General features: G+C 41.8%; 1 protein-coding gene across 4 annotated transcripts in view; it reads right to left on the minus strand.

The window, feature by feature from the left end:
• Nucleotides 1-19,985, minus strand: part of LOC132822201 (6-phosphofructo-2-kinase/fructose-2,6-bisphosphatase 4-like) — a 173,316-nt gene that overhangs the window by 11,184 nt on the left and 142,147 nt on the right. For all 4 annotated transcript variants that reach the window (XM_060835273.1, XM_060835275.1, XM_060835274.1 and 1 more), the window contains 2 exons: nt 18,875-18,937; nt 5,843-5,907 (listed from right to left, as the gene is read on the minus strand). In XM_060835273.1, coding sequence (XP_060691256.1) covers nt 5,843-5,907; nt 18,875-18,937 — 128 coding nt within the window. The remainder of the gene's footprint in view (nt 1-5,842; nt 5,908-18,874; nt 18,938-19,985) is intronic.

Below are 19,985 nucleotides of genomic sequence, written 5' to 3' on the forward strand. Positions count from 1 at the left end.
CGTGGCTGTACAGGACATTGGTCAGGCCACTGTTGGAATATTGCGTGCAATTCTGTTCTCTTTCCTATCGGAAAGATGTTGTGAAACTTGAAAGGGTTCAGAAAAGATTTACAAGGATGTTGCCAGGGTTGGAGGATTTGAGTTACAGGGAGAGGCTGAACAGGCTGGGGCTGTTTTCCTTGGAGCATCGGAGTCTGAGGGGTGACCTTATAGAGGTTTACAAAATTATGAGGGGCATGGATAGGGCCTGGGGTCGGGGACTCCAGAACTAGAGGACATAGGTTTAGGGCGAGAGGGAAAAGGTATAAAAGAGACCTTCGGGGCAACTTTTCACGCAGAGAGTGCTATGTGTATGAAATGAGCTGCGGGAGGATGTGATGGAGGCTGGTACAATTGCAACATCTAAGAGGCATTTGGATGGATATATGAATTGGAAGGGTTTGGAGGGATATGGGCCGGGTGCTGGCAGGTGGGACTAGATTGGGTTGGAATATCTGGTCAGCATGAACAGGTTGGACTGAAGGGTCTGTACCCATGCTGTACATCTCTGTGACTCTATAACTATCAAGACAGAAAACAGCATGTGGGAGTAAAGGGGAGTTATTCAGAGTGAGAGAGCTTGGGAAGTGGTGTTAGGTAAGGCTCAGTGGTGGGGCCATGGCTGTCTACAATTTTCAACTACTTTGATTTTGGACTCCAAAATACAATTTCTAAATTTGACATGACGCCAAATTGAGTGGAGTGGATGACAGAGTAAAAGAGCAAAAGAGATCTGAGATACAAATACATTGACCACGATCACAAGCTGCATCTAGAAGGACAGGATAGAAAATTCAAGAAGTTATATTAAACCTGCACTGATCCTTGGTTAGAGCACATTTTACGAACACTTTAGGTAGTCTGGTCACCATCTTATTAAAAAGGATCTAGAGGCACTGGTGAGGGTCAGGGAAGGTTTATGAGGACGATGCCAGAAACATCAAGGAAGGATTGACCAGCTGGGTCTGTTTTCTCACGGGAAAAGACTGAGGGCAATCTAATGGAGATCTTTAAAAGATTTTGATCACGAGGATACAGAGAGAATATTTCCTCTTGTGGGGAAGTGCAGAATAAGACGCCATCAGTAAAAGAGAATTACTGAGAGATCAGGAATTCAGGTGAAATGCCCTTAACCGGAGAGCAGTGAGAATATGGAACTCTCACAGGACAGAGAATCAATATATTTAAAGGAGAAACTAGACAATGAGGGTCACAGGGACAGAGGGTTGCAATGTTAGGAAAGATGGGAGGAATATCAAGTGAAGCATAATTGCGATGGAATAGCCAGTGCCCTGTTTCTGCCACATGCCTGATGTCATGTAAAGAAAAGGCTAAATGAGTATTAAAAAATAATCAGATTTTGACTGATAAATAGAATGTAACATTCTAAAAGGTAGTCTTACCACACAGGCCTTTCCAATCCTGCCCCGATCCAGATCCTCTATCTAAACCTTTGACCCATTTTCTAAGGATCAGTAACCTTTTGCCCCCTGTCCATTCATGTATCTGTCTAAATGTGTCTTAAACAACACTATTGTGCCCAACTCTATCACATCCGCTGGCAATACGTTCAGGCACCCACTACTCTCTGCATAAAGGACAAACCATGTGTATCTCCCTTAAACAGTTCCTCTTTCACCTTGAACTCATCACCTCCATTAATCGAGTCCCCACTCTGGGGGAAAAAACTCCTTGCTATCCACCATGTCTAAACCTTGCATGATTTTGTAGACCTCAAAATCAGGTTCCCCCCCCCCCCTCAATTTCAGTCATTATAATGAAAATAATCTTTACCTACTCATTCTCTCTTCATGGCTAGTGCCCTCCCTACCAGGCAACATCCTGGTGAACCTCCTCGGCACCCTCTGGTAATGTGGCGACCAGAACTGTACATAGTATTGCAAATCCGGCCGAACCAACATCCTATAAAACTGTAACATGACGTGCCAACTCTTGTACTCAGTACCCTGTCGATGCAAAAAAGTATGCTGCATGCCTTTTTGACCACTCCATCAATCTGCATTGTCATTCAGGGTACAATGGACCTGAACACCCAGATCTCTCTGAACATCAATTTTCCCCAGAACTTTTCCATTTGCTGTAAAGTTCGCTCTTGAACTAGATCTTTCAAAATGCATCAACTTGTATTTATCCAGACTGAACTCCATCTGCCACTTCTCCGCCCAACTCTCCAGTCTATCCATATTCTGCTGTATTCTCTGACAGTCCCCTTCACTGCCTGCAAATCCACCAATCTTAGTATCATCTGCAGACTTGCTAATCAGACCACCTATACCTTCCTCCAGGTCATTTATGTATATCACAAACAACAGTGGTCCCAGCACGGATCCCTGTGGGACACCATTGGTCATAGTTCTCCATTTTGAGAAACTCCCTTCAACTACGGCTCTGTCTCCTGTTGCCCGTCAGTTCTTTATGCATCGAGCTAGTGCACCCTGAACGTCATGCACCTTCACTTTCTCCACCAGCCTACCATGGGGAGCCTTATAAAATACCTTACTGAAGTCCATGTATATGACATCTACAGTTCTTCCCTCAAATTAACTTTGTCATTTCCTCAAAGAATTTTATTAAGTTGGTAAGGCATAATCTTCCCTGCACAAAACCATGTTCCTATCACTGATAAGCCCATTTTCTTCCGATTGTAAATTGATCCAAGCCCTCAGTATCTTCTCCAGTGGCTTCCCTCCCACTGGCGTCAGGCTCACTGGTCAATAATTACCTAGATTTTCCATGCTACCCTTCTTAAACAAGGGGACAACATAAGTAATTCTCCAGTCCTCCGGAGCCTCACCTGTGTTCAAGGATGCTGCAAAGATACCTGTAAAGGCCCCAACTATTACCTCTCTCGCTTCCCTCAGTAACCTGGGATAGATCCCATCTGGATCTAGGGGCTTGTCCACCTTAATGCCTTTTAGAATACCCAACGCTTCCTCCTTCAGACTTGACCTAGAGTAATCAAACATTTATCCCTAACCTCAACATCTGTTATATCCCTCACCTCTGTGTATACCAATGCAAAGTACTGATTAAAAATCTCACTCATTTTCTGTTCTCCATGCATAACTTTCCTCCTTTTGTCCTCGAGTGGGCCAATCCTTTCTCTAGTTACCCTCTTGCTCCTCACATACGAATAAAAGGCTTTGGGATTTTCCTGAACCCATTTTGGTAAAGATATTTCATGACTCCTTTTAGTCCTCTTTATTCCAAATTTCAGATTGGTCCTACTTTCCTGATATTCTTCCAAAGCTTTGTCTGTTTTCAGTCATCTAGACCTTATGTATGCATCCTTTTTACTTTTAACTAGTCTCTCAATTTCACCTGTCATCCATGGTTCCCTAATCTTGCCATTACTATCCCTCATTTTCATAGGGACATGCCTGTCCTGCCCTCTAATCAAATGTGGATTCATCTTCAAACAGCTGCTCCCAATCTACATTCCCCAGCTCCTGCCAAATTTTGCTATAGCTCACCTCCTGACTCCTTAAAGCTATCCACCATCTACCAGGCAAAAGTCAGGAATGTGATGGGATACTTCCCATTGCCTGGATGAGTGCATCAACAATGCTCAAGACACTTGACCATCCAGGACAGAGCAGCCTATTTAATCTGTGCTACATTCATAAGCACCCACTACCTCCACCATCGATGCTCAGTAGCAGCAGGATGCACCATCTACAAGGTGCATTGCAGAAATTCACTAAGGCTCCTCAGGTAGCATCTTCCAAACCCATGACCACTTCCAAGTGGAAGGACAAGGGCAGTAAATACACAGGAACATCAATTCCTGCAAGTTCCCCACCCAGTCACACACCATCCGGATTTGGAAATATATCTCTGTACCTTCAGTGCTGCTGGGTCAAAATCCAAGAACTCCCACTCCCCCAAAGACGTTGTGGATCTACCCACAGCACATGACTGCAGTGGCTCAAGAAGGCAACTCACCACCACCTTCTCAAGGGCAACTAGGGACGGGCAGTAAATGTTGGCTCAGCCAACGATGCCCACATTCAATGAATTTAAAAAACATTTATTTTTCACAAACTTAAACTGGACATACATGATTTCCCTTTCACAAGGCCATGATGACTCTGCTTGAATATTCTGAAGTTTCCTAAGTGCCCTTAGGATATTGTCTTGGGAAAAACATCACTGCCAGTTTGATGTGGTCTGAGCACTTCTCTATTGTTAGCTCATGTACCACATACCATGAAGACTAGGTTCTTGTTGAGACAGATAGCTTGAAGTTTATTAACAGTCGTGTTTACACTGTTATACAATTTCATACACAGACTGAGTTCTATTGTTGCTGATGCAATGCATCAACTACCAATGATATGTACGAAAACATCACATAATATGATGACATTTAACTGTCTTAAAGGTTCACTGCCTTTCTACACTCTATGCAATATGGAACATCCCATTTTCTCCTTTAAAGAATGCCAACTTTTTATCAATAAACATCTACAAGGGTATGCATTGATACATTACCTCTACACATTCAGATAACGACTTGGTACATGTACAATACAACAGTCCATTTACAACCATTCTGACTTGGCTGTGTGACTTCACTCTTTAGTATTGTAATAGATGATGGTGCAACATGATGGAGGTGCCCGGTTGTGGTCTGGAATGACATCTCCATTGTCTAAGTCATCACCCTGTGTGAATGGGTGGTTGATAGAATTCAATTTGGATATGTCATCTATTTCTTCAAAGGACATGACTGTTGTTCATTATGATGTCATAAGTTTGGATACAGCAACACAATATCTTTTGAGAAATCATTATGTTTGCTTGAAAATCGCAAACACAGACAAAGCATGAGATGGGTTGTATGTCATCTTTCAGATGGTAAAGCATTGCCTTTAAAGTTGCTAGTTGCAAGAAACTGGTCCGGGATAGAGGCCAATTACAGGTCATGGATTGACTCGATGTTGAAGTCTGGAATCTCTGTTGTGGACCTGATGGATTGTCACCTCACAGCCTACAATAATACACAGGTCTGTGCAAGCTGGTAAAGCAATAGCTGGAACAGCTGCTTCAACAATGTTAAAGGCTTCAGGTGTCCATCTCGAGGAGCCATATTGACATTTAAGAAGGAGAACATCAATGCAAGAGATATCAGACCCACTGTAAGCTATTAGCTTATCATCTGTGGTCTGTACCACACTGTGCTAGCTACCTGAATACGTCTTAGTGCAGTCACAGCAGTATGTACCATCTACAAGATGCACTTCAGAAATTCATCAAGGTTCTTCCAACAGCACCTTCAAATCCACAATCACTGCCACCTAGAAGGACATGGGCAGCAGCTATATGGAACACTACACCCTGAAAGTTCCTCTCTATGCCACTCACCCACCCTGACTTGAAAATATATCAACTTTCCTTCAGTGTTGCTAGGTCAAAATCCTGAGTTCCCTCCCTGGCAATACGGAGGGTGTTCCTACACCCCAAAAAGATTGCAGTGGGTGAAGAAAGCAGTTCACCACAACCTTTTGAAGGGGCAATTAGAGATAGGCAATAAATGCTGGCCCAGTCAGTGACACCTACATCCTGTAAACAAATGAAAGCAAATTACTGAGAAAAGAGGAAAGAACAAGAGCAAAAATCAGAGTTTGGCATCAAACCCAACCCATACCCATACACATACCTAACACAAAACATCAAACCCAACCATACCATCTTCCACCATCGACAACAGGGCAGTAACATTTACTAAACCAACTGGAGCACTTCTGATGAAATAATTTGATCGGGTTTTCCAACTTACCTCAGGCTTTTCTCTGTGTGTGTTGACAGCTTCAATATTCAGGAAAATAGATTCAACTTTACATCCTAAAGAGAGAAAAAAACATGCAAACAACATCAATTCTCATTTAAAGCATCAATATTAACAGAAGCTCTCATGAGCTTATCGGAAAACGGTTTACTTTTGTTACCATAGTTGTCTATGCTTAACAAAAGCCAATTTATATCCAACTCCACAAATCGAGGACTCTATTGACAGGATAAGACAAACAGTTTTCCCAATTCTCACTTTATAGTTCTCATAACTCCCTGGGGTAGTAAATCAAGCCCCACCATACCAAGAATCATCACCAATGTTTGGTATACTTTCCTTTATTGGTCAGAGCATGGAGTATAGGAGTTTGCGTTGCAGACGTTTCGTCCCCTGTCTAGGTGACATTCTCAGTGCTTGGGAGCCTCCTGTAAAGCGCTTCTGTGATGTTTCCTCCGGCATTTATAGTGATTTGTACCTGCCGCTTCCGGTTGTCAGTTCCAGCTGTCTGCTGCAGTGGCCGGTATATTGGGTCCAGGTCGATGTGCTTATTGATCGAATCTGTGGATGAGTGCCATGCCTCTAGGAATTCTCTGGCTGTTCTCTGTTTGGCTTGTCCTATAATAGGAGTGTTGTCCCAGTCGAATTCATGTTGCTTGTCATCTGCATGTGTGGCTACTAAGGAATGCTGGTCGTGTCGTTTCGTGGCTAGTTGGTGTTCATGGATGCACACAAACCAACAGCCACTTTCAGACAACAACACACCAGTAGTGTACAAAATCCCACGCAAGGACTGTACAAAACACTACATAGGACAAACAGGAAGACAGCTAACAACCCGCATCCATGAACACCAACGAGCCACGAAACGACACGACCAGCTATCCTTAGCAGCCTCACACGCAGATGACAAGCAACATGAATTCGACTGGGACAACGCTACTATTATAGGACAAGCCAAACAGAGAACAGCCAGGGAATTCCTAGAGGCATAGCTCTCATCCACAGATTCAAATCAATAAGCACATTGACCTGGACCCAATATACCGGCCACTGCAGCGGACAGCAAGAACTGACAACCGGGAGCAGCAGGTACAAATCACTATAAATGCCGGAGGAAACATCACAGAAGCGCTTCACAGGAGGCTCCCAAGCACTGAGGATGGGACCTAGACATGGGACGAAACATCTGCAACACAAATTCCCAGCTCAGCGAACAGAACCACAACAACGAGCACCCGAGCTACAAATCTTTTCACAAACTATGGAGTATAGGAGTTGGGAGGTCACGTTACAGCTGTGCAGGACATTGGTTAAGCCACTTCTGGAATATTGTGTACAATTCTGGTCTTCTTCCTATCAGGAAGATGTTGTGAAACTTAAAAGAATTCAGAAAAGATTTTAAAGGATGTTGCCAAGGTTGGAGGATTGGAGCTGTAGGGAGAGGCTGAAAAGGCTGAGGCTATTTTCCCTGGAGCTTTCAAGTCTGAGGGGTGACCTTATAGAGGTTTATAAAACCATGAGGTGCATGGAGAGGATAAATAGACAAGGTTGTTTCCCTGGGGAAGGGGAGTCCAGAACGAGAGGGCATAGGTTTAGGGTGAGAGGTGAAAGATGTAAAAGGGACCTAACAGGCAACTTTTTCAAACAGAGGGTGGTGAGTGTTTGGAAATGAGCTGTCAGAGGAAGTGGTGGATGCAGGCATAATTACAGCATTTAAAAGGCATTTGGATGGGTATATGAATAAAAAAGTGTTTAAAGGGATATGGACCAAGTGCTGGCAAATGGGACTAGATTAGGTTAGGATATCCAGTTGGCAAGGATGAGTTGTACCAAAGGATCTGTTTCCATGCTGGACATCTATGACTATGAAAATTTAATTCATCCACCAAGTTACGCAATGTTACCTAACTGCCTAATTCAGGTTAGAAGAATTCCATTAACCAGAAAATCATTATATACTGTAATCAAACTATTTTTAACCAATGACAAGAAAGGAAAAGGTTGCTAACATATAACTCTATAACTTAAACTCTATCCTGTTAAAAATGCGCGCACACACAAACAAATAAAGTACAAATATGGGTGAGGTAAGGAACAGAAGCACACTTCTCGCACCAGACCGGATCACAGAAGATTATTTTCTTTCAGTTTCCTTCTGAGTTTTTGCTGCGGACACAAGGTTATGGCTAATACACTGATTGTCAGTTTATCTTTCACTGGTGGAGGATTTATCCTTTCTGTGCCTCAAAGTGGTTTTCCCCTTTTTCCTTTCAACAGGGGATTTTTACAGAGAAAACTAATGAATAAGAATAGCTACCAGGAAAGTTTCTGTTATTTCTCCACTCAGGCAGAAGAGAGAGACTTAGCTGCTTTTAATTTACAGGCTAGAGATTTCTGCTTTATTGACCCTATTTACAGGCATTGGTCAATTGCCTAGAAGCCAAACAAAATGCTGTTGTTGTCCTTCAGCTCAGAAACTCACCAGTTCGATTCTGTCTGAACTCTCTCACTGTCTCAGGAAAAAGCAACACTGTGCCTATGAGTGGTCTCCAGCCCTCTTAGTATCGAGGCACACTTCAAACAAGACAAACACTTCCATCTTACTAACTTGTTTCGTCTGAACTGATTGCTCAAAAATGTCATATTGACTTACATTTACTATTGCTATTACCTGAATTGTGAGGCGTGCAACAAAGTGCATACAAACAAGCTAAAGAAGAATCAAAAGCACTAATGTTTCAAATTAACTAGAATAAATATACTGGCTTTAACACATTTTCAAAATCAACCTGGTCTGCTAATCTGCACAGAGTTGCTTGATCTGGGGAAGAATTGACATGAGGCCACCTGCAAATCTCACTCTATTGATAGTGCACTCTCCCTTTTTTCATGTATGCCAGCGTTGAAAATGCGCACTCACTGAAGTATGTTGTCACATTGTAAGAGTACAACAATAGCATGATCACGGATTGTTGGATAGCCACGTACCACATTCATCCAAAACATAAAGGCACAGCACCAAACTGGAGCTTCATTGTGCAATCTCTCTGTAGCTCTGCACATTCCCTTTTTTAAAAAAAAAGCAGTTTTTGTGATGAATCTAAAGACCATGAACTAAACGGATCACACATCTAATAAGAGTCTTCCATATTAGTGAAGGCAAAGTAGAACGTGAACTGTACTTGCAATGCTTTAAGATGTTTGAATATGAGGCTGTGGATCTTGACACTGCTTCTGTTGCTGATACTAAAGCTAATGGAAACATCGTGAATGGCCAAATGCCCAGTTTTGACCCAGGCTTGAGCTGATCTCTAATGCTCAGGAGTGTTTGGATGTTCCCTGCATTTTAGTATTCAGCTCATTCAGATGCTGAAAATGCCCTGAGAGATATGGCAGCTTAGCCCAGCAGTAATCATCAGATAGGATCACTTTATAATGCAACTCTGATATAAAAGTGTTGAAAACTCTGTCAGTTCTTCTGGAGCTCATGAACACAAAAGAGAACATTCCCTCGTGATAACTATTGCACCTCGGTGTGTAACAGGAAATTCTGATGCTCAGTCCTCCCTGTCTGCACACAAATAGTGAGCAAATGTGATTTCAATCAGTGATTTAATGCAATTCACTAATTTTGTGACTTGTTCTAATCCTACAGCTAACGCTGGTGGCATTGTTTTGGCGACAAGAAGTTCACAGTGGAGGATGCAACAGGTGATTGGAATGTTGGAATTTTGTACTTTCACTTTCCTGACAAAATTGTTTAGTTCCTGATTGTGGAGGTTGCTCCATCAGTGCAAATGCTCCAACATGTGGCCCAGGTTTTTTCTCAAGTTTGTAGGTGTTACCCAAAATATTTCTTTTGAGCATGACTCAGTAGCTCCTCAACATCTCCTTTCCATGAAAATCTAAAAGTCAAATAGCTCTCAATATAATGCTTTGCTTTCTCTTTGAAGAATAATTTCTTTTGACAAAAAACTTATCCATTCCTTCCAAGAATTTAAGACTTAGAGCAATGCCACAAGTAGATTAAAAAAAACCCCAAAATATATTCACTTTATAACAGTGTTGAAGTGAACGCATCCAGGCAGTCAGAACAATTCAACAGCAGTTACAACTGCGTGCCTCTTCATTAAGCAGACTTTGTTTTGTCCACAGTTTTTTTCCTTACGACAGGATTATGTGTCCCACATTCCTGCATTCACAGGAGGAAAGAGGAGTGGAGGCTCAAGCGAAGCATAATCAATGGTAATGTTGTTTCCAATGGCTTGTTTCTGCCATCCGTCTGATGTAACGTGTCCCACACATAGAAACGTCCCAATGAATATTACAAAAGAACATTCGGACTTTGACTGATAAGTAGAAAGAAACAATCAAATTCCAACACATAAATATCAGGCAACGACCATCTCCACCAAAAGTGAATCTTTTTCAAATCAGAATTAGGTTTATTGTCATGTTTATTCAAGTAAAGGAGTATAGTGAAAAGTTTACAATATTGCCCCTCACTGGTGTTACTGTTACTGGATCCCTCGCTATCAACACTATCTCCCACTACCTTCGGGGTTACTACTGATCAGAAATTGAAACAAACAAGGGATTGTGCTTTAATTCCTTTATCACAAAGTTTTCCATCACCTAAAATTTGTGGTCTGTGATATATCTCCACTTCCTCATCAGAACTCTTTTAGTAAAAATAACGCCCTTGAACACCTTCATCCTCAGCTGCAGCGTGGGCTGCCGTTTTAATTTAGGTAACTTTAAACCTGCTTCCTGAGCCTCCATTAGCAAAGATATGCCAAACACTTCTTTTGAATTATCCTTGTTCTGAAACAGAGTTTCAGCCAGCCAAAAATCTGCTTGCTGTATTATTGTAACCTCCAATGGACTTTGTTTAGCCACTGCTCTGGTCACTACCTATGATGGAAAAATACCCAAAATCTTTACCTGCAACTGTGGCCTCCTTAGCTTCAATTGGACTTTCCATGATTATAGTTGAAGCTGAAACTGTCCTCCCAAATCATTCCCCAGGAGTAAATCAATTCCACCCACAAGTAATTTTTTAACTAACCTGACTGACACTTATTCAGACAAGTCATATTCTAATTGGATGCTGTACACTGCAACAGAAATATACTCTCCATTTATCAGCACTTTGGAGGGAAAACTAAATCCTTTAGATTACTTATAGTGTGGAAACAGGCCCTTTGGCCCAACAAGTCCCACCGACCCGCCGAAGCACAACCCACCCATATCCCTACATTTACCCCTTCGCCTAACACTATGGGCAATTTAGGATGGCCAATCCACCTAACCTGCACATTTTTGGACTGTGGGAGGAAACCCACGCAGACACAGGGAGAACGTGCAAACTCCACACAATCAGTCGCCTGAGGCGGGAATTGAACCCAGGTCTCTGGCACTGTGAGGCAGCAGTGCTAACCACTGTGCCACCATGACACCCTTTTTCTGCAAGATAATTTAAGTAACCTCTGTATCCCTTACTATAGTTATGAGCTTGGATGCATCATTTGCTGTTATCTTCCCTTTGGACAAAAACCTTTCAAAACAATCATCTTTACCTTATTCACTTCTCCTGCCCTCAGCAGCAGTGTATACCTTCAGTCCCATAGTTGTAGCTAAAGTCACACAGATTTCCTGTGCTTTGCCTGTCAGTTTACTTTGCATGAACAGTGTCCAGATTTCCTTTTGGCGATTCATTTGACTTGCTGCTTTGTTAAATGTAAACAAGGCCTACACCGCCTTTTCTTCAAATTTTGATAGGGTGTTTATCAGCTGAGACAGTTCAATAGTGGACTTGATTATAACCAGCATGTTCCTTGCCAAAGATATCTTTTAACCTCTGAGGTCTCTTTTCTAACTACATCATTACAAAGTTCAATGCTGTTTCTTTCTCTCTCTCATTCTATCATTCTCATTTCATTCATTTTCAATTCCATCTCCCGTTCCTGGAGTATTGTGTGCAGTTTTGGTCGCCATACTATAGGAAGGATGTGGAGGCATTGGAACGAGTGCAGAGGAGGTTTACCAGGATGTTGCCTGGTATGGTAGGAAAATCGTATGAGGAAAGACTGAGGCACTTGGGGCTGTTCTCATTGGAGAAAAGAAGGTTTAGAGGAGATTTGATAGAGGTGTACAAGATGATTAGGGGTTTAGATAGGGTAGACACTGAGAACCTTTTACCGCTAATGGAGTCAGCTATTACAAGGGGACACAGCTTTAAATTAAGGGGTGGTAGGTATAGGACAGATGTTAGGGGTAGATTCTTTACACAGCGGGTTGTGAGTTTATGGAATGCCCTGCCAGTAGCAGTGGTGAACTCTCCCTCTTTATGGTCATTTAAGCGGGCATTGGATAGGCATTTGGAGGTTATTGGGCTAGTGTAGGTTAGGTAGGATTCGGTCGCGCAACATTGAGGGCCGAAGGGCCTGTACTGCACTGTATTTTTCTATGTTCTATGTTCTATAATTCCACCTCCCGTTCCACATCCCACTCAATTCCATCTCCCGTTCCACATCCCACTTAATTGCTGTTTCTATTTCAAGCTGCTTTAATTTTTCCTCCCATTCAAACTGCTTTAACTGCAACTCAATAGGAACAAATTCCTACGTGTCACTAACCAAAGTACCTGACCTTTCCTGTGTTATTAAAGTCTGTGCTAGTCTTTTAATCATTTCTACCTTCTTAGCCAATGCAAGTATATTTCAAACTTTCTTGCCAATTCAATCAACCTTTGCAAGCAGTGGTGAGCGAAGAGATAAGACAACTTGGCGTGGAGGGGTGTGCACAGGCAGAGGTTCAGCCAGCAATGGGTAGCTGAATGGTATCTGCAGGTTTACAAACTAAAAGGCGCTCACCCTGATGACAAATCTGATTGGGTTCTGGCAGGTGTCTGTGCACAATTACGTATAACTGATAAAGAGGCAGAACGGTTTCCAGACTTGGAAAAACAGAACCTATGTCTCACTGTGAAGTAACTCAAGCATGGAGACCAGTCAGTTATTCTCTCCCACCATTTGCTGTTAACTAATTGCTAAGTTTCACAGTGAGAGGCAACAATGTAAAATATTCCTTGTATCTCAGTAAAGAATCTGGAAAGAACAACATTGGAAAACAAAAAAGATCTTGAGAAGGAAAAAAAAACATTGTTGAAGCCTGCGATTGACTTTGTTGAATTGCATTTTACAAGTTTACTTTTCCTCCAGTTATTTTTCGTTTGCTTCTGTGTCTGTCAACATGTGTGCTGAGGGTTTCATATCCAGTTAGAGATTTAATTAATACTTGGATTGTTCATAGCTCTTTACCTGTGATTAAAATGTACTCATTTGTCATGAGTAACAGTTCTAGTTAAGTACAGGAACCTGGTCAGTGGTTTACTGATCGTAAAACAGGGACTTGGGCTTTGATTAAAATCACTGGATGTTTGCAGCAATCCCAAGAGTCAATGGGGCTTGAGAATAATGCACTTTCCCAAGTGGGTCATGACACACCAAGTTTCCCAATTTTACCTAACGGTCTAATTCAGGCTAAAAAAATATGCACATCAGGTTTTTCCACTAATAAGAAAATAATGATTGTTGTAATCATTTTTAACCAGTGGCAAGAAAGAAGTAGGATTTACTAACTTATAGTGCTGTAACTTTAAACTCTACCTTTTTTTAAAACGCCGACACAGACAGACACAAAGAGAAGCAGCAGCTATTATCAGGTGGGAAAGGAAAATAAAAGAAAGAGAAGCAGAATTCTGGCCCCAGTCCAAATCACAGGCATTAATGAGTTGTTTTGATACTTTTTGATTCCTAGACTCTTTACTGAAGACACAAGGCTGCTGATACAGATTCTCCACCTTATATTTACTTGTGGATGACTGAGCTTTTCCATGCCTCTGAGTGGGATTTTCCTCTTTTTTTCCTTTCAACGAGGGAATTTGTAGAGATATGTTTAAAGGAAAATGGTGAGTGAGAACATTTACCAGGAGATTTTCTGTTCCTTCTCCACCCAGGAGAGAGAAAAAAAAGAGACAGACAGGAAAAGGCAGCATTATGTACATAATTCACAATGTTATCCAGTAAACAAGATTTACAAAACATATCTTTATATAGTCTCCTTGATAAGAAACAGTCTAGAGTCAATGATATGTGTAGCATGGAACCAGACCCCTCAGTCCAACTTGCCCATGTCAACCAAATATCCCAACCCAATCTAGTCCCACCTGTCCTCACCTGACCCATATCCCTCCAAACCCTTCCTATTCATATACCCATCCAGATGCCTTTTAAATATTGCAATTGTACCAGCCTCCACCACATCCTCTGGCAGCTCATTCCATACACGTACTGCCCTCTGTGTGAAAAAGTTGCCCCAAAGCTCTCTTTTATATCTTTCCCCTCTCACCCTAAACCTATGCCCTCTAGTTCTGGACTCCCCGACCCCAGGGAAAAGACTTTGTCTATTTACCCTATCCATGCCTCTCATGATTTTATAAACCTCTATAAGGTCACCCCTCAGTCAGAGATGTGCCCAGAAAACCGCCCCAGCCTGTTCAGCCCCTCCCTATAGCTCAAATCCTCCGACCCTGGCAACATCTTTGTAAATCTTTTCTGAACCCTTTCAAGTTTCACAACATCTTTCCAATAGGAAGGAGATCAGAATTGAATGTAATATTCCAGAAGGGGCCTAACCAATGTCCTGTACAGCCTCCTAATCTTTGGCCCACAGTCCAAAGCTAAAGTGAACAAAATGATATGGTCTTTACACAAGGCAGAGTCATACCATTGGGAAAACAAAGATGCATCTGCAATTTTTCAAAGATTAACAACTATGCCATAAGAATTATGCAATATGTCTTATATATATATATATTGGTGATTCAGTTATACTCAACCAAACCAGACAGGAACATTTCTAACACTAAGTTAAGAATGGGATTTAAGAGAAGTAAACGACTGGCCATTTAGTCCATCTTGCCCTGCTATTACACACCATAGGAAGGATATGAAAGGTCTGTGCTGAATAGATTCACAAGAATTGTTCCAAAAATAAGGTACTTCAGCTTTCTAGATAAATTGGGACTGGTCGCCTTGAAGAATACAAGGTCGTGAAGGAGATTTGATTGTGGTGTTCAAAATTAAAGTGGAGAGAAACGGTTCTTAAAGGCGGAATGATCGAGACACAGATTCAAGATAATTGGATTTTAAAAAAGCAGAGGCTACACGAGGATAAATTTGCCATTCTACTTTGAACCCTCTAAACTGCACTAGCAAACAGCGAAACTCTGAAAATATTAGTAAGTACAAATGTAAGCCCCTCACAGTCAAAAAAAATAGGGAAATTATAATGGGGAATAAAGAAACTGAGCAACTACATTGGCTCTGTCCTCACGATGAGATCATAAATAACTTCCAAAAATGTTCAGGATGCAAGGATATAGTGAAAAGGGAGAAATTGAAGGAAATCAGTATTAGCAAGAAAATGGTGCTAAGGAAGTTAATGGGGTTAAAAGGCTGATAAATCCCCAGGTCCTGGCAATCCACATCCCAGAGTTCTTGAGGAAGTGGCTCTGGAAATATTGGCTGCATTGGTGGCCATCTTCCAAAATCCTATAAACCCTGGAGCAGTTCCTACAGATCAAAGGGTGGCAAACAATTCCGCGATTTAAAAAGGGAGAGCCATAAAAAGAAAATAGAATTCTAAGCCAGGTTATCTAACATCAGTAGTGGGGAAAATGTTAGAGTCTAGACATGATAACAGAACATTTGGAAAGCATTATCAAAATTGGACAAGGCTAGCATAGCATTGAAAGTGCACCTGGTCAGGCAGCATCCAAGGAGCAGGAGAATCGACGTTTCGGACATGAGCCCTTCTTCGGACTCATGCCCGAAACGTTGATTCTCCTGTTCCTTGGATGCTGCCTGACCTGCTGCGCTTTTCCAGCAACACGTTTTCAGCTCTGATCTCCAGCATCTGCAGTCCTCACTTTCTTCTAACAGAGCATTAAGAAAGACAAAGACAAATTGAGTTTTTTTTCCCAGGAAGTAATTGGTAAAATAGGTAAGGGAAGACCAGTGGATGTGGTGTATTTTGATTTTCAGGAGGCATTTGATCAGGTCCCTCATAAGAGGTTAGTGGGAAAAATTAACAGATGAAAGATGAGATAATATATTGGCATGGATTGGGAATTAGTTGACAGACGGGAAACTGAATGGGGAGAAATGGGTTTTTTTCTGAGCAGCAGGCAATGTCTCGTGGGTACCACAGTGATTAATGCTGAGCCCTCAGCTACTCATATTTATATTTACAAGATAATACATGGCTTGGAAAGGGTGGACGCTAGGAAATTGTTTCCATTAGGCGAGGAGACTAGGACCCATAGACACAGCCTGAGAATTAGAGGGGGTAAATTCAGAACAGAAATGCGGAGACATTTCTTCAGCCAGAGTGTGGTGGGCCTGTGGAATTCATTGCAGCAGAGTGCAGTGGAGGCCGGGACACTAAATGTCTTCAAGGCAGAGATTGATAAATTCTTGATGTCACAAGGAATTAAGGGCTACGGGGAGAATGCGGGTAAGTGGAGTTGAAATGTCCCATCAGCCATGATTGAGTGACGGAGTGGGCTCGATGGGCCGAATGGCCTTACTTCCACTCCTATGTCTTATGGTCTACAATGAACTGGATGAGGGAGTCAATTGCAATATTTCCAAGTTGGCTGAATGACACAAAACTGGGTGGGATTGTGAATTGAGAGGGTGATTTAGTAATGTTGAGTGAATGGGCAAACACATGGCAGATGAACTACAACATGCCAAATGTGAAGCTAAACACTTTGGTAGGAAAAACAGGAAGCAGCATATTACTTAAATGTGATATATTCGGAAGTGTGTCAGTACAAAGGGATCTGGGTATACTTGTGCACCAGACAATGAACACAGACAGGCAGATGCAGCAAGCAACGAGGAAGGCAAATGGTACATTAGCCTTCACTGCAAAGGATTTGAGCTCAGAAGGAGGGATATCTTACTGCAATTATACCTGGCCTTGGTGAGACCACATCTGCAGAATTGTTTTTAAATCATTCACAGGTTGTGGGCAATCCTGGCTAGGCAGCATTTATAGCTCATCGCTAATTGCCCAGAAGGCAAGTTAAGTGTTAACCACATTGCTGTTGGACAGGAGTTACATTACATGTAGGCTAGGCCAGGTGAGGGCAGCTGTTTCCTTCCCTAAAGATAGGTTTTTCCCCAACAATTGTCACTGATTACTTGGTTGCCATTTGGCTAGTTTTTTTATTCGGGATTTTATTTAATTCAAATTTCATCATTCACCATGGTCGGATTCAAACCCACATCCCTAGAACTCAGGACTGTTAACCCAGTGACATTACCGTTACACCATCACCTTCCCATATTGAAGAAAAGTTGAAAGAAATTAGTGTTAGTAAGAAGGTTGGATTGGAGAAATTACAGAGTTGAAGGATGTAACTACAGGAGGTAATGCATCGAGAATCTTCCAAACTACCATAGATTCAGGAATAATTCTTGCAGATTGGAAACATGCAGATGTTACCCCATTATTTAAAAAAAGGAGCAAAGAAAAACAGGAAAGTATCAGCCTTACATCAGGAGAAGGGAAATACTAGAATCTATCAGGAAGATAATGTGATTAATGCACACGGATAAAAATTCTGTTGGGTACAGTCAGCATGGAATTGTGAATGGGAAATAGTGCTTGATAAACTTGTCAGAGATTTTCTTTGAAGATATTACTAACAAAATTCATGGAAAGTGAATTGGTGGGTGTAGTAGATATTTTTTAATCTGTTTGGATAATGATATTACACATGGCTAGAGCAGGTCATGAGAGGTCATCTCATTGAAATTAACAAAATAATTAAAGGGATAGACGGGCTAGCTATAGGTAAGATGTTTCTCCTGGTTGATAGTCTAGAACCAGGGGCACAATTTAAAAACAAGTGGGTTGCCACTTAGTTTCGAAATGAAAAAATTTTCTATTATTCAAAGGTTTGTGAATCTTTAAAATTCTCTACCGCAAAGGACTGTGCAAGTTCAGGACTCTGAGTATGTTTAAAGAAGAGGTCATTACATTAGCGATTTTTAAGAAATTACATATTTGATTATCAATAACTTAAAGGGTTAAGAGGGTGGGTAAAATGCATTGATGGGTTTGATCATCTATGACTGCATTAAATTATGGAGAGACCTGATGGGCTTAATGACCTACTTCTACTCCTAACCATTGAAAGCAACATTCGACAAGCAGTACTTATCACAGCTTCTGGACTGTTTCTAAGGCATGGTTAGCTTCTAAGGGAATGGTGCAGGTGAAAATAGACCTTCACTAAGTTTGCAGCAGAGACAGATCTCGTTATCTCTCTCTCGATCCTGGGTAATGGAAAAACACTGACAGTTGTGGAGAGCTTTGCTAGGAAGTATTATTTTTGACCTCCCTCTCTAGGTGTAAAAAAAAGACAGTGCTCAAAGACTAATTTGAGGATCTTCCATTGCCCTGTGGTCAGCAGCAATGTGACAGAAACAAGAAACATATTTCATCCTGGTCTTTCAGACTCTCTCTGGATCCACAAGATTTTATTTCTTGCTGGTTTCTCCCCGCCCATAATAACTCTAAAGGACTGTACATCCTGTCTTGTGAGAGATTGGGTGGGTTTCCATTTAAAAGGAATATAATTTAATTTGATATTGTAGTCTTTAATAACCCATTTTGTCACTTGATAAATGTTACGTTTCTTCAGAACAAATAAGTTTAGTGTTTACCTAGGATACCTGGTGGGTGGCTTTTATTTATCCTAGATACCAGTAAAAGTATAACTGGTAAGTATAAGCATCTTGGTATTCAATTGGCTATTTATACTTCTGGGACAGCTCGAGAGAGTGGGAGTTGATCATCAGTGTACTCCCCTTGTCACAGCTGGAAAGCGATATTCATTGATACTTTTGTAAAACCTTATCACAGGCTGAACCCACTTACCATATGCCACTGGAGTCAACTTTAAGACAGTGTGCAGTGGGCACTTCAGGTATGGGAGTTCCTCTGGAAAGAAAATCAAAAACACTACAATTAAAAATCATTGTGGTAAACAAGGGATCAACTAAATAGCCCTTGTTCTACAAATCAATTTCCTCATTTCTATATGGCTTTCAAGACCTATGGCTTTATTTGTGTTAACTCTTTTAGACCAGTACACCACAGGGCCAGGCCCTTTGTCCACCTCGTCTGTGCTGATCACAATGTCATTCTAAATCAATTCCATTTGTTTGCACGTGGTGCATATCCCTCTATTATCTGCCTGTTTAGGTCTCTGTCTAAATGCCTCTTAAAAGATTGTTATTGTGCCTGCTTCTACTACCGCTCCATCAGTGTGTTGCAGGCACCTATCACCACCTCTGTAATAAAAAACTTCCCCTGCACATCTCCTTTAAACTTTTCCCCTTTCTCACCTTAAACTTATGCCCCTTAATATTTGTCACTTCCACTCTGGGAAAGAGACTCCAACAATCCATGCCTTTCAGAATTTTATGCACATCTATTAGGTCACCCCTCAGCCTCCAATACTCTATAGAAATCCAATTCTGGATTAGTGGTGCTGGAAGAACACAACAGTTCAGGCAGCATCCGAGGAGCAGCGAAATTGACGTTTCGGGAAAAAAGCCCTTCATCAGGAATAAAGGCAGAGAGCGTGGAGAGATAAGCTAGAGGAGGGTGGGAGTGGGGAGAAAGTAGCATAGAGTACAATAGATCAGTGGAGGAGGGGATGAAGGTGATAGGTCTGGGAGGAGAGGGCGGAGTGGATAGGTGGAAAAGGAGATAGGCAGGTAGGACAAGTCCGGACAAGTCATGGGGACAGTGCTGAGCTGGAAGTTTGGAACTAGGATAAGGGGGAAGGGGAAATGAGGAAACTGAGGTGAAGTCCACATTGATGCCCTGGGGTTGAAGTGTTCCGAGGCAGAAGATGAGGCGTTCTTCCTCCAGGCATCTGGTGGTGAGACAGCAGCGGTGGAGGAGGTTCAGGACTTCCATGTCCTCGGCAGAGTGGGAGGGGGAGTTGAAATGTTGGGCCACGGGGCGGTGTGGTTGATTG

This window comes from Hemiscyllium ocellatum, chromosome 14 (genome assembly GCF_020745735.1).
Source record: "Hemiscyllium ocellatum isolate sHemOce1 chromosome 14, sHemOce1.pat.X.cur, whole genome shotgun sequence".
Lineage (NCBI taxonomy): Eukaryota > Metazoa > Chordata > Chondrichthyes > Orectolobiformes > Hemiscylliidae > Hemiscyllium > Hemiscyllium ocellatum.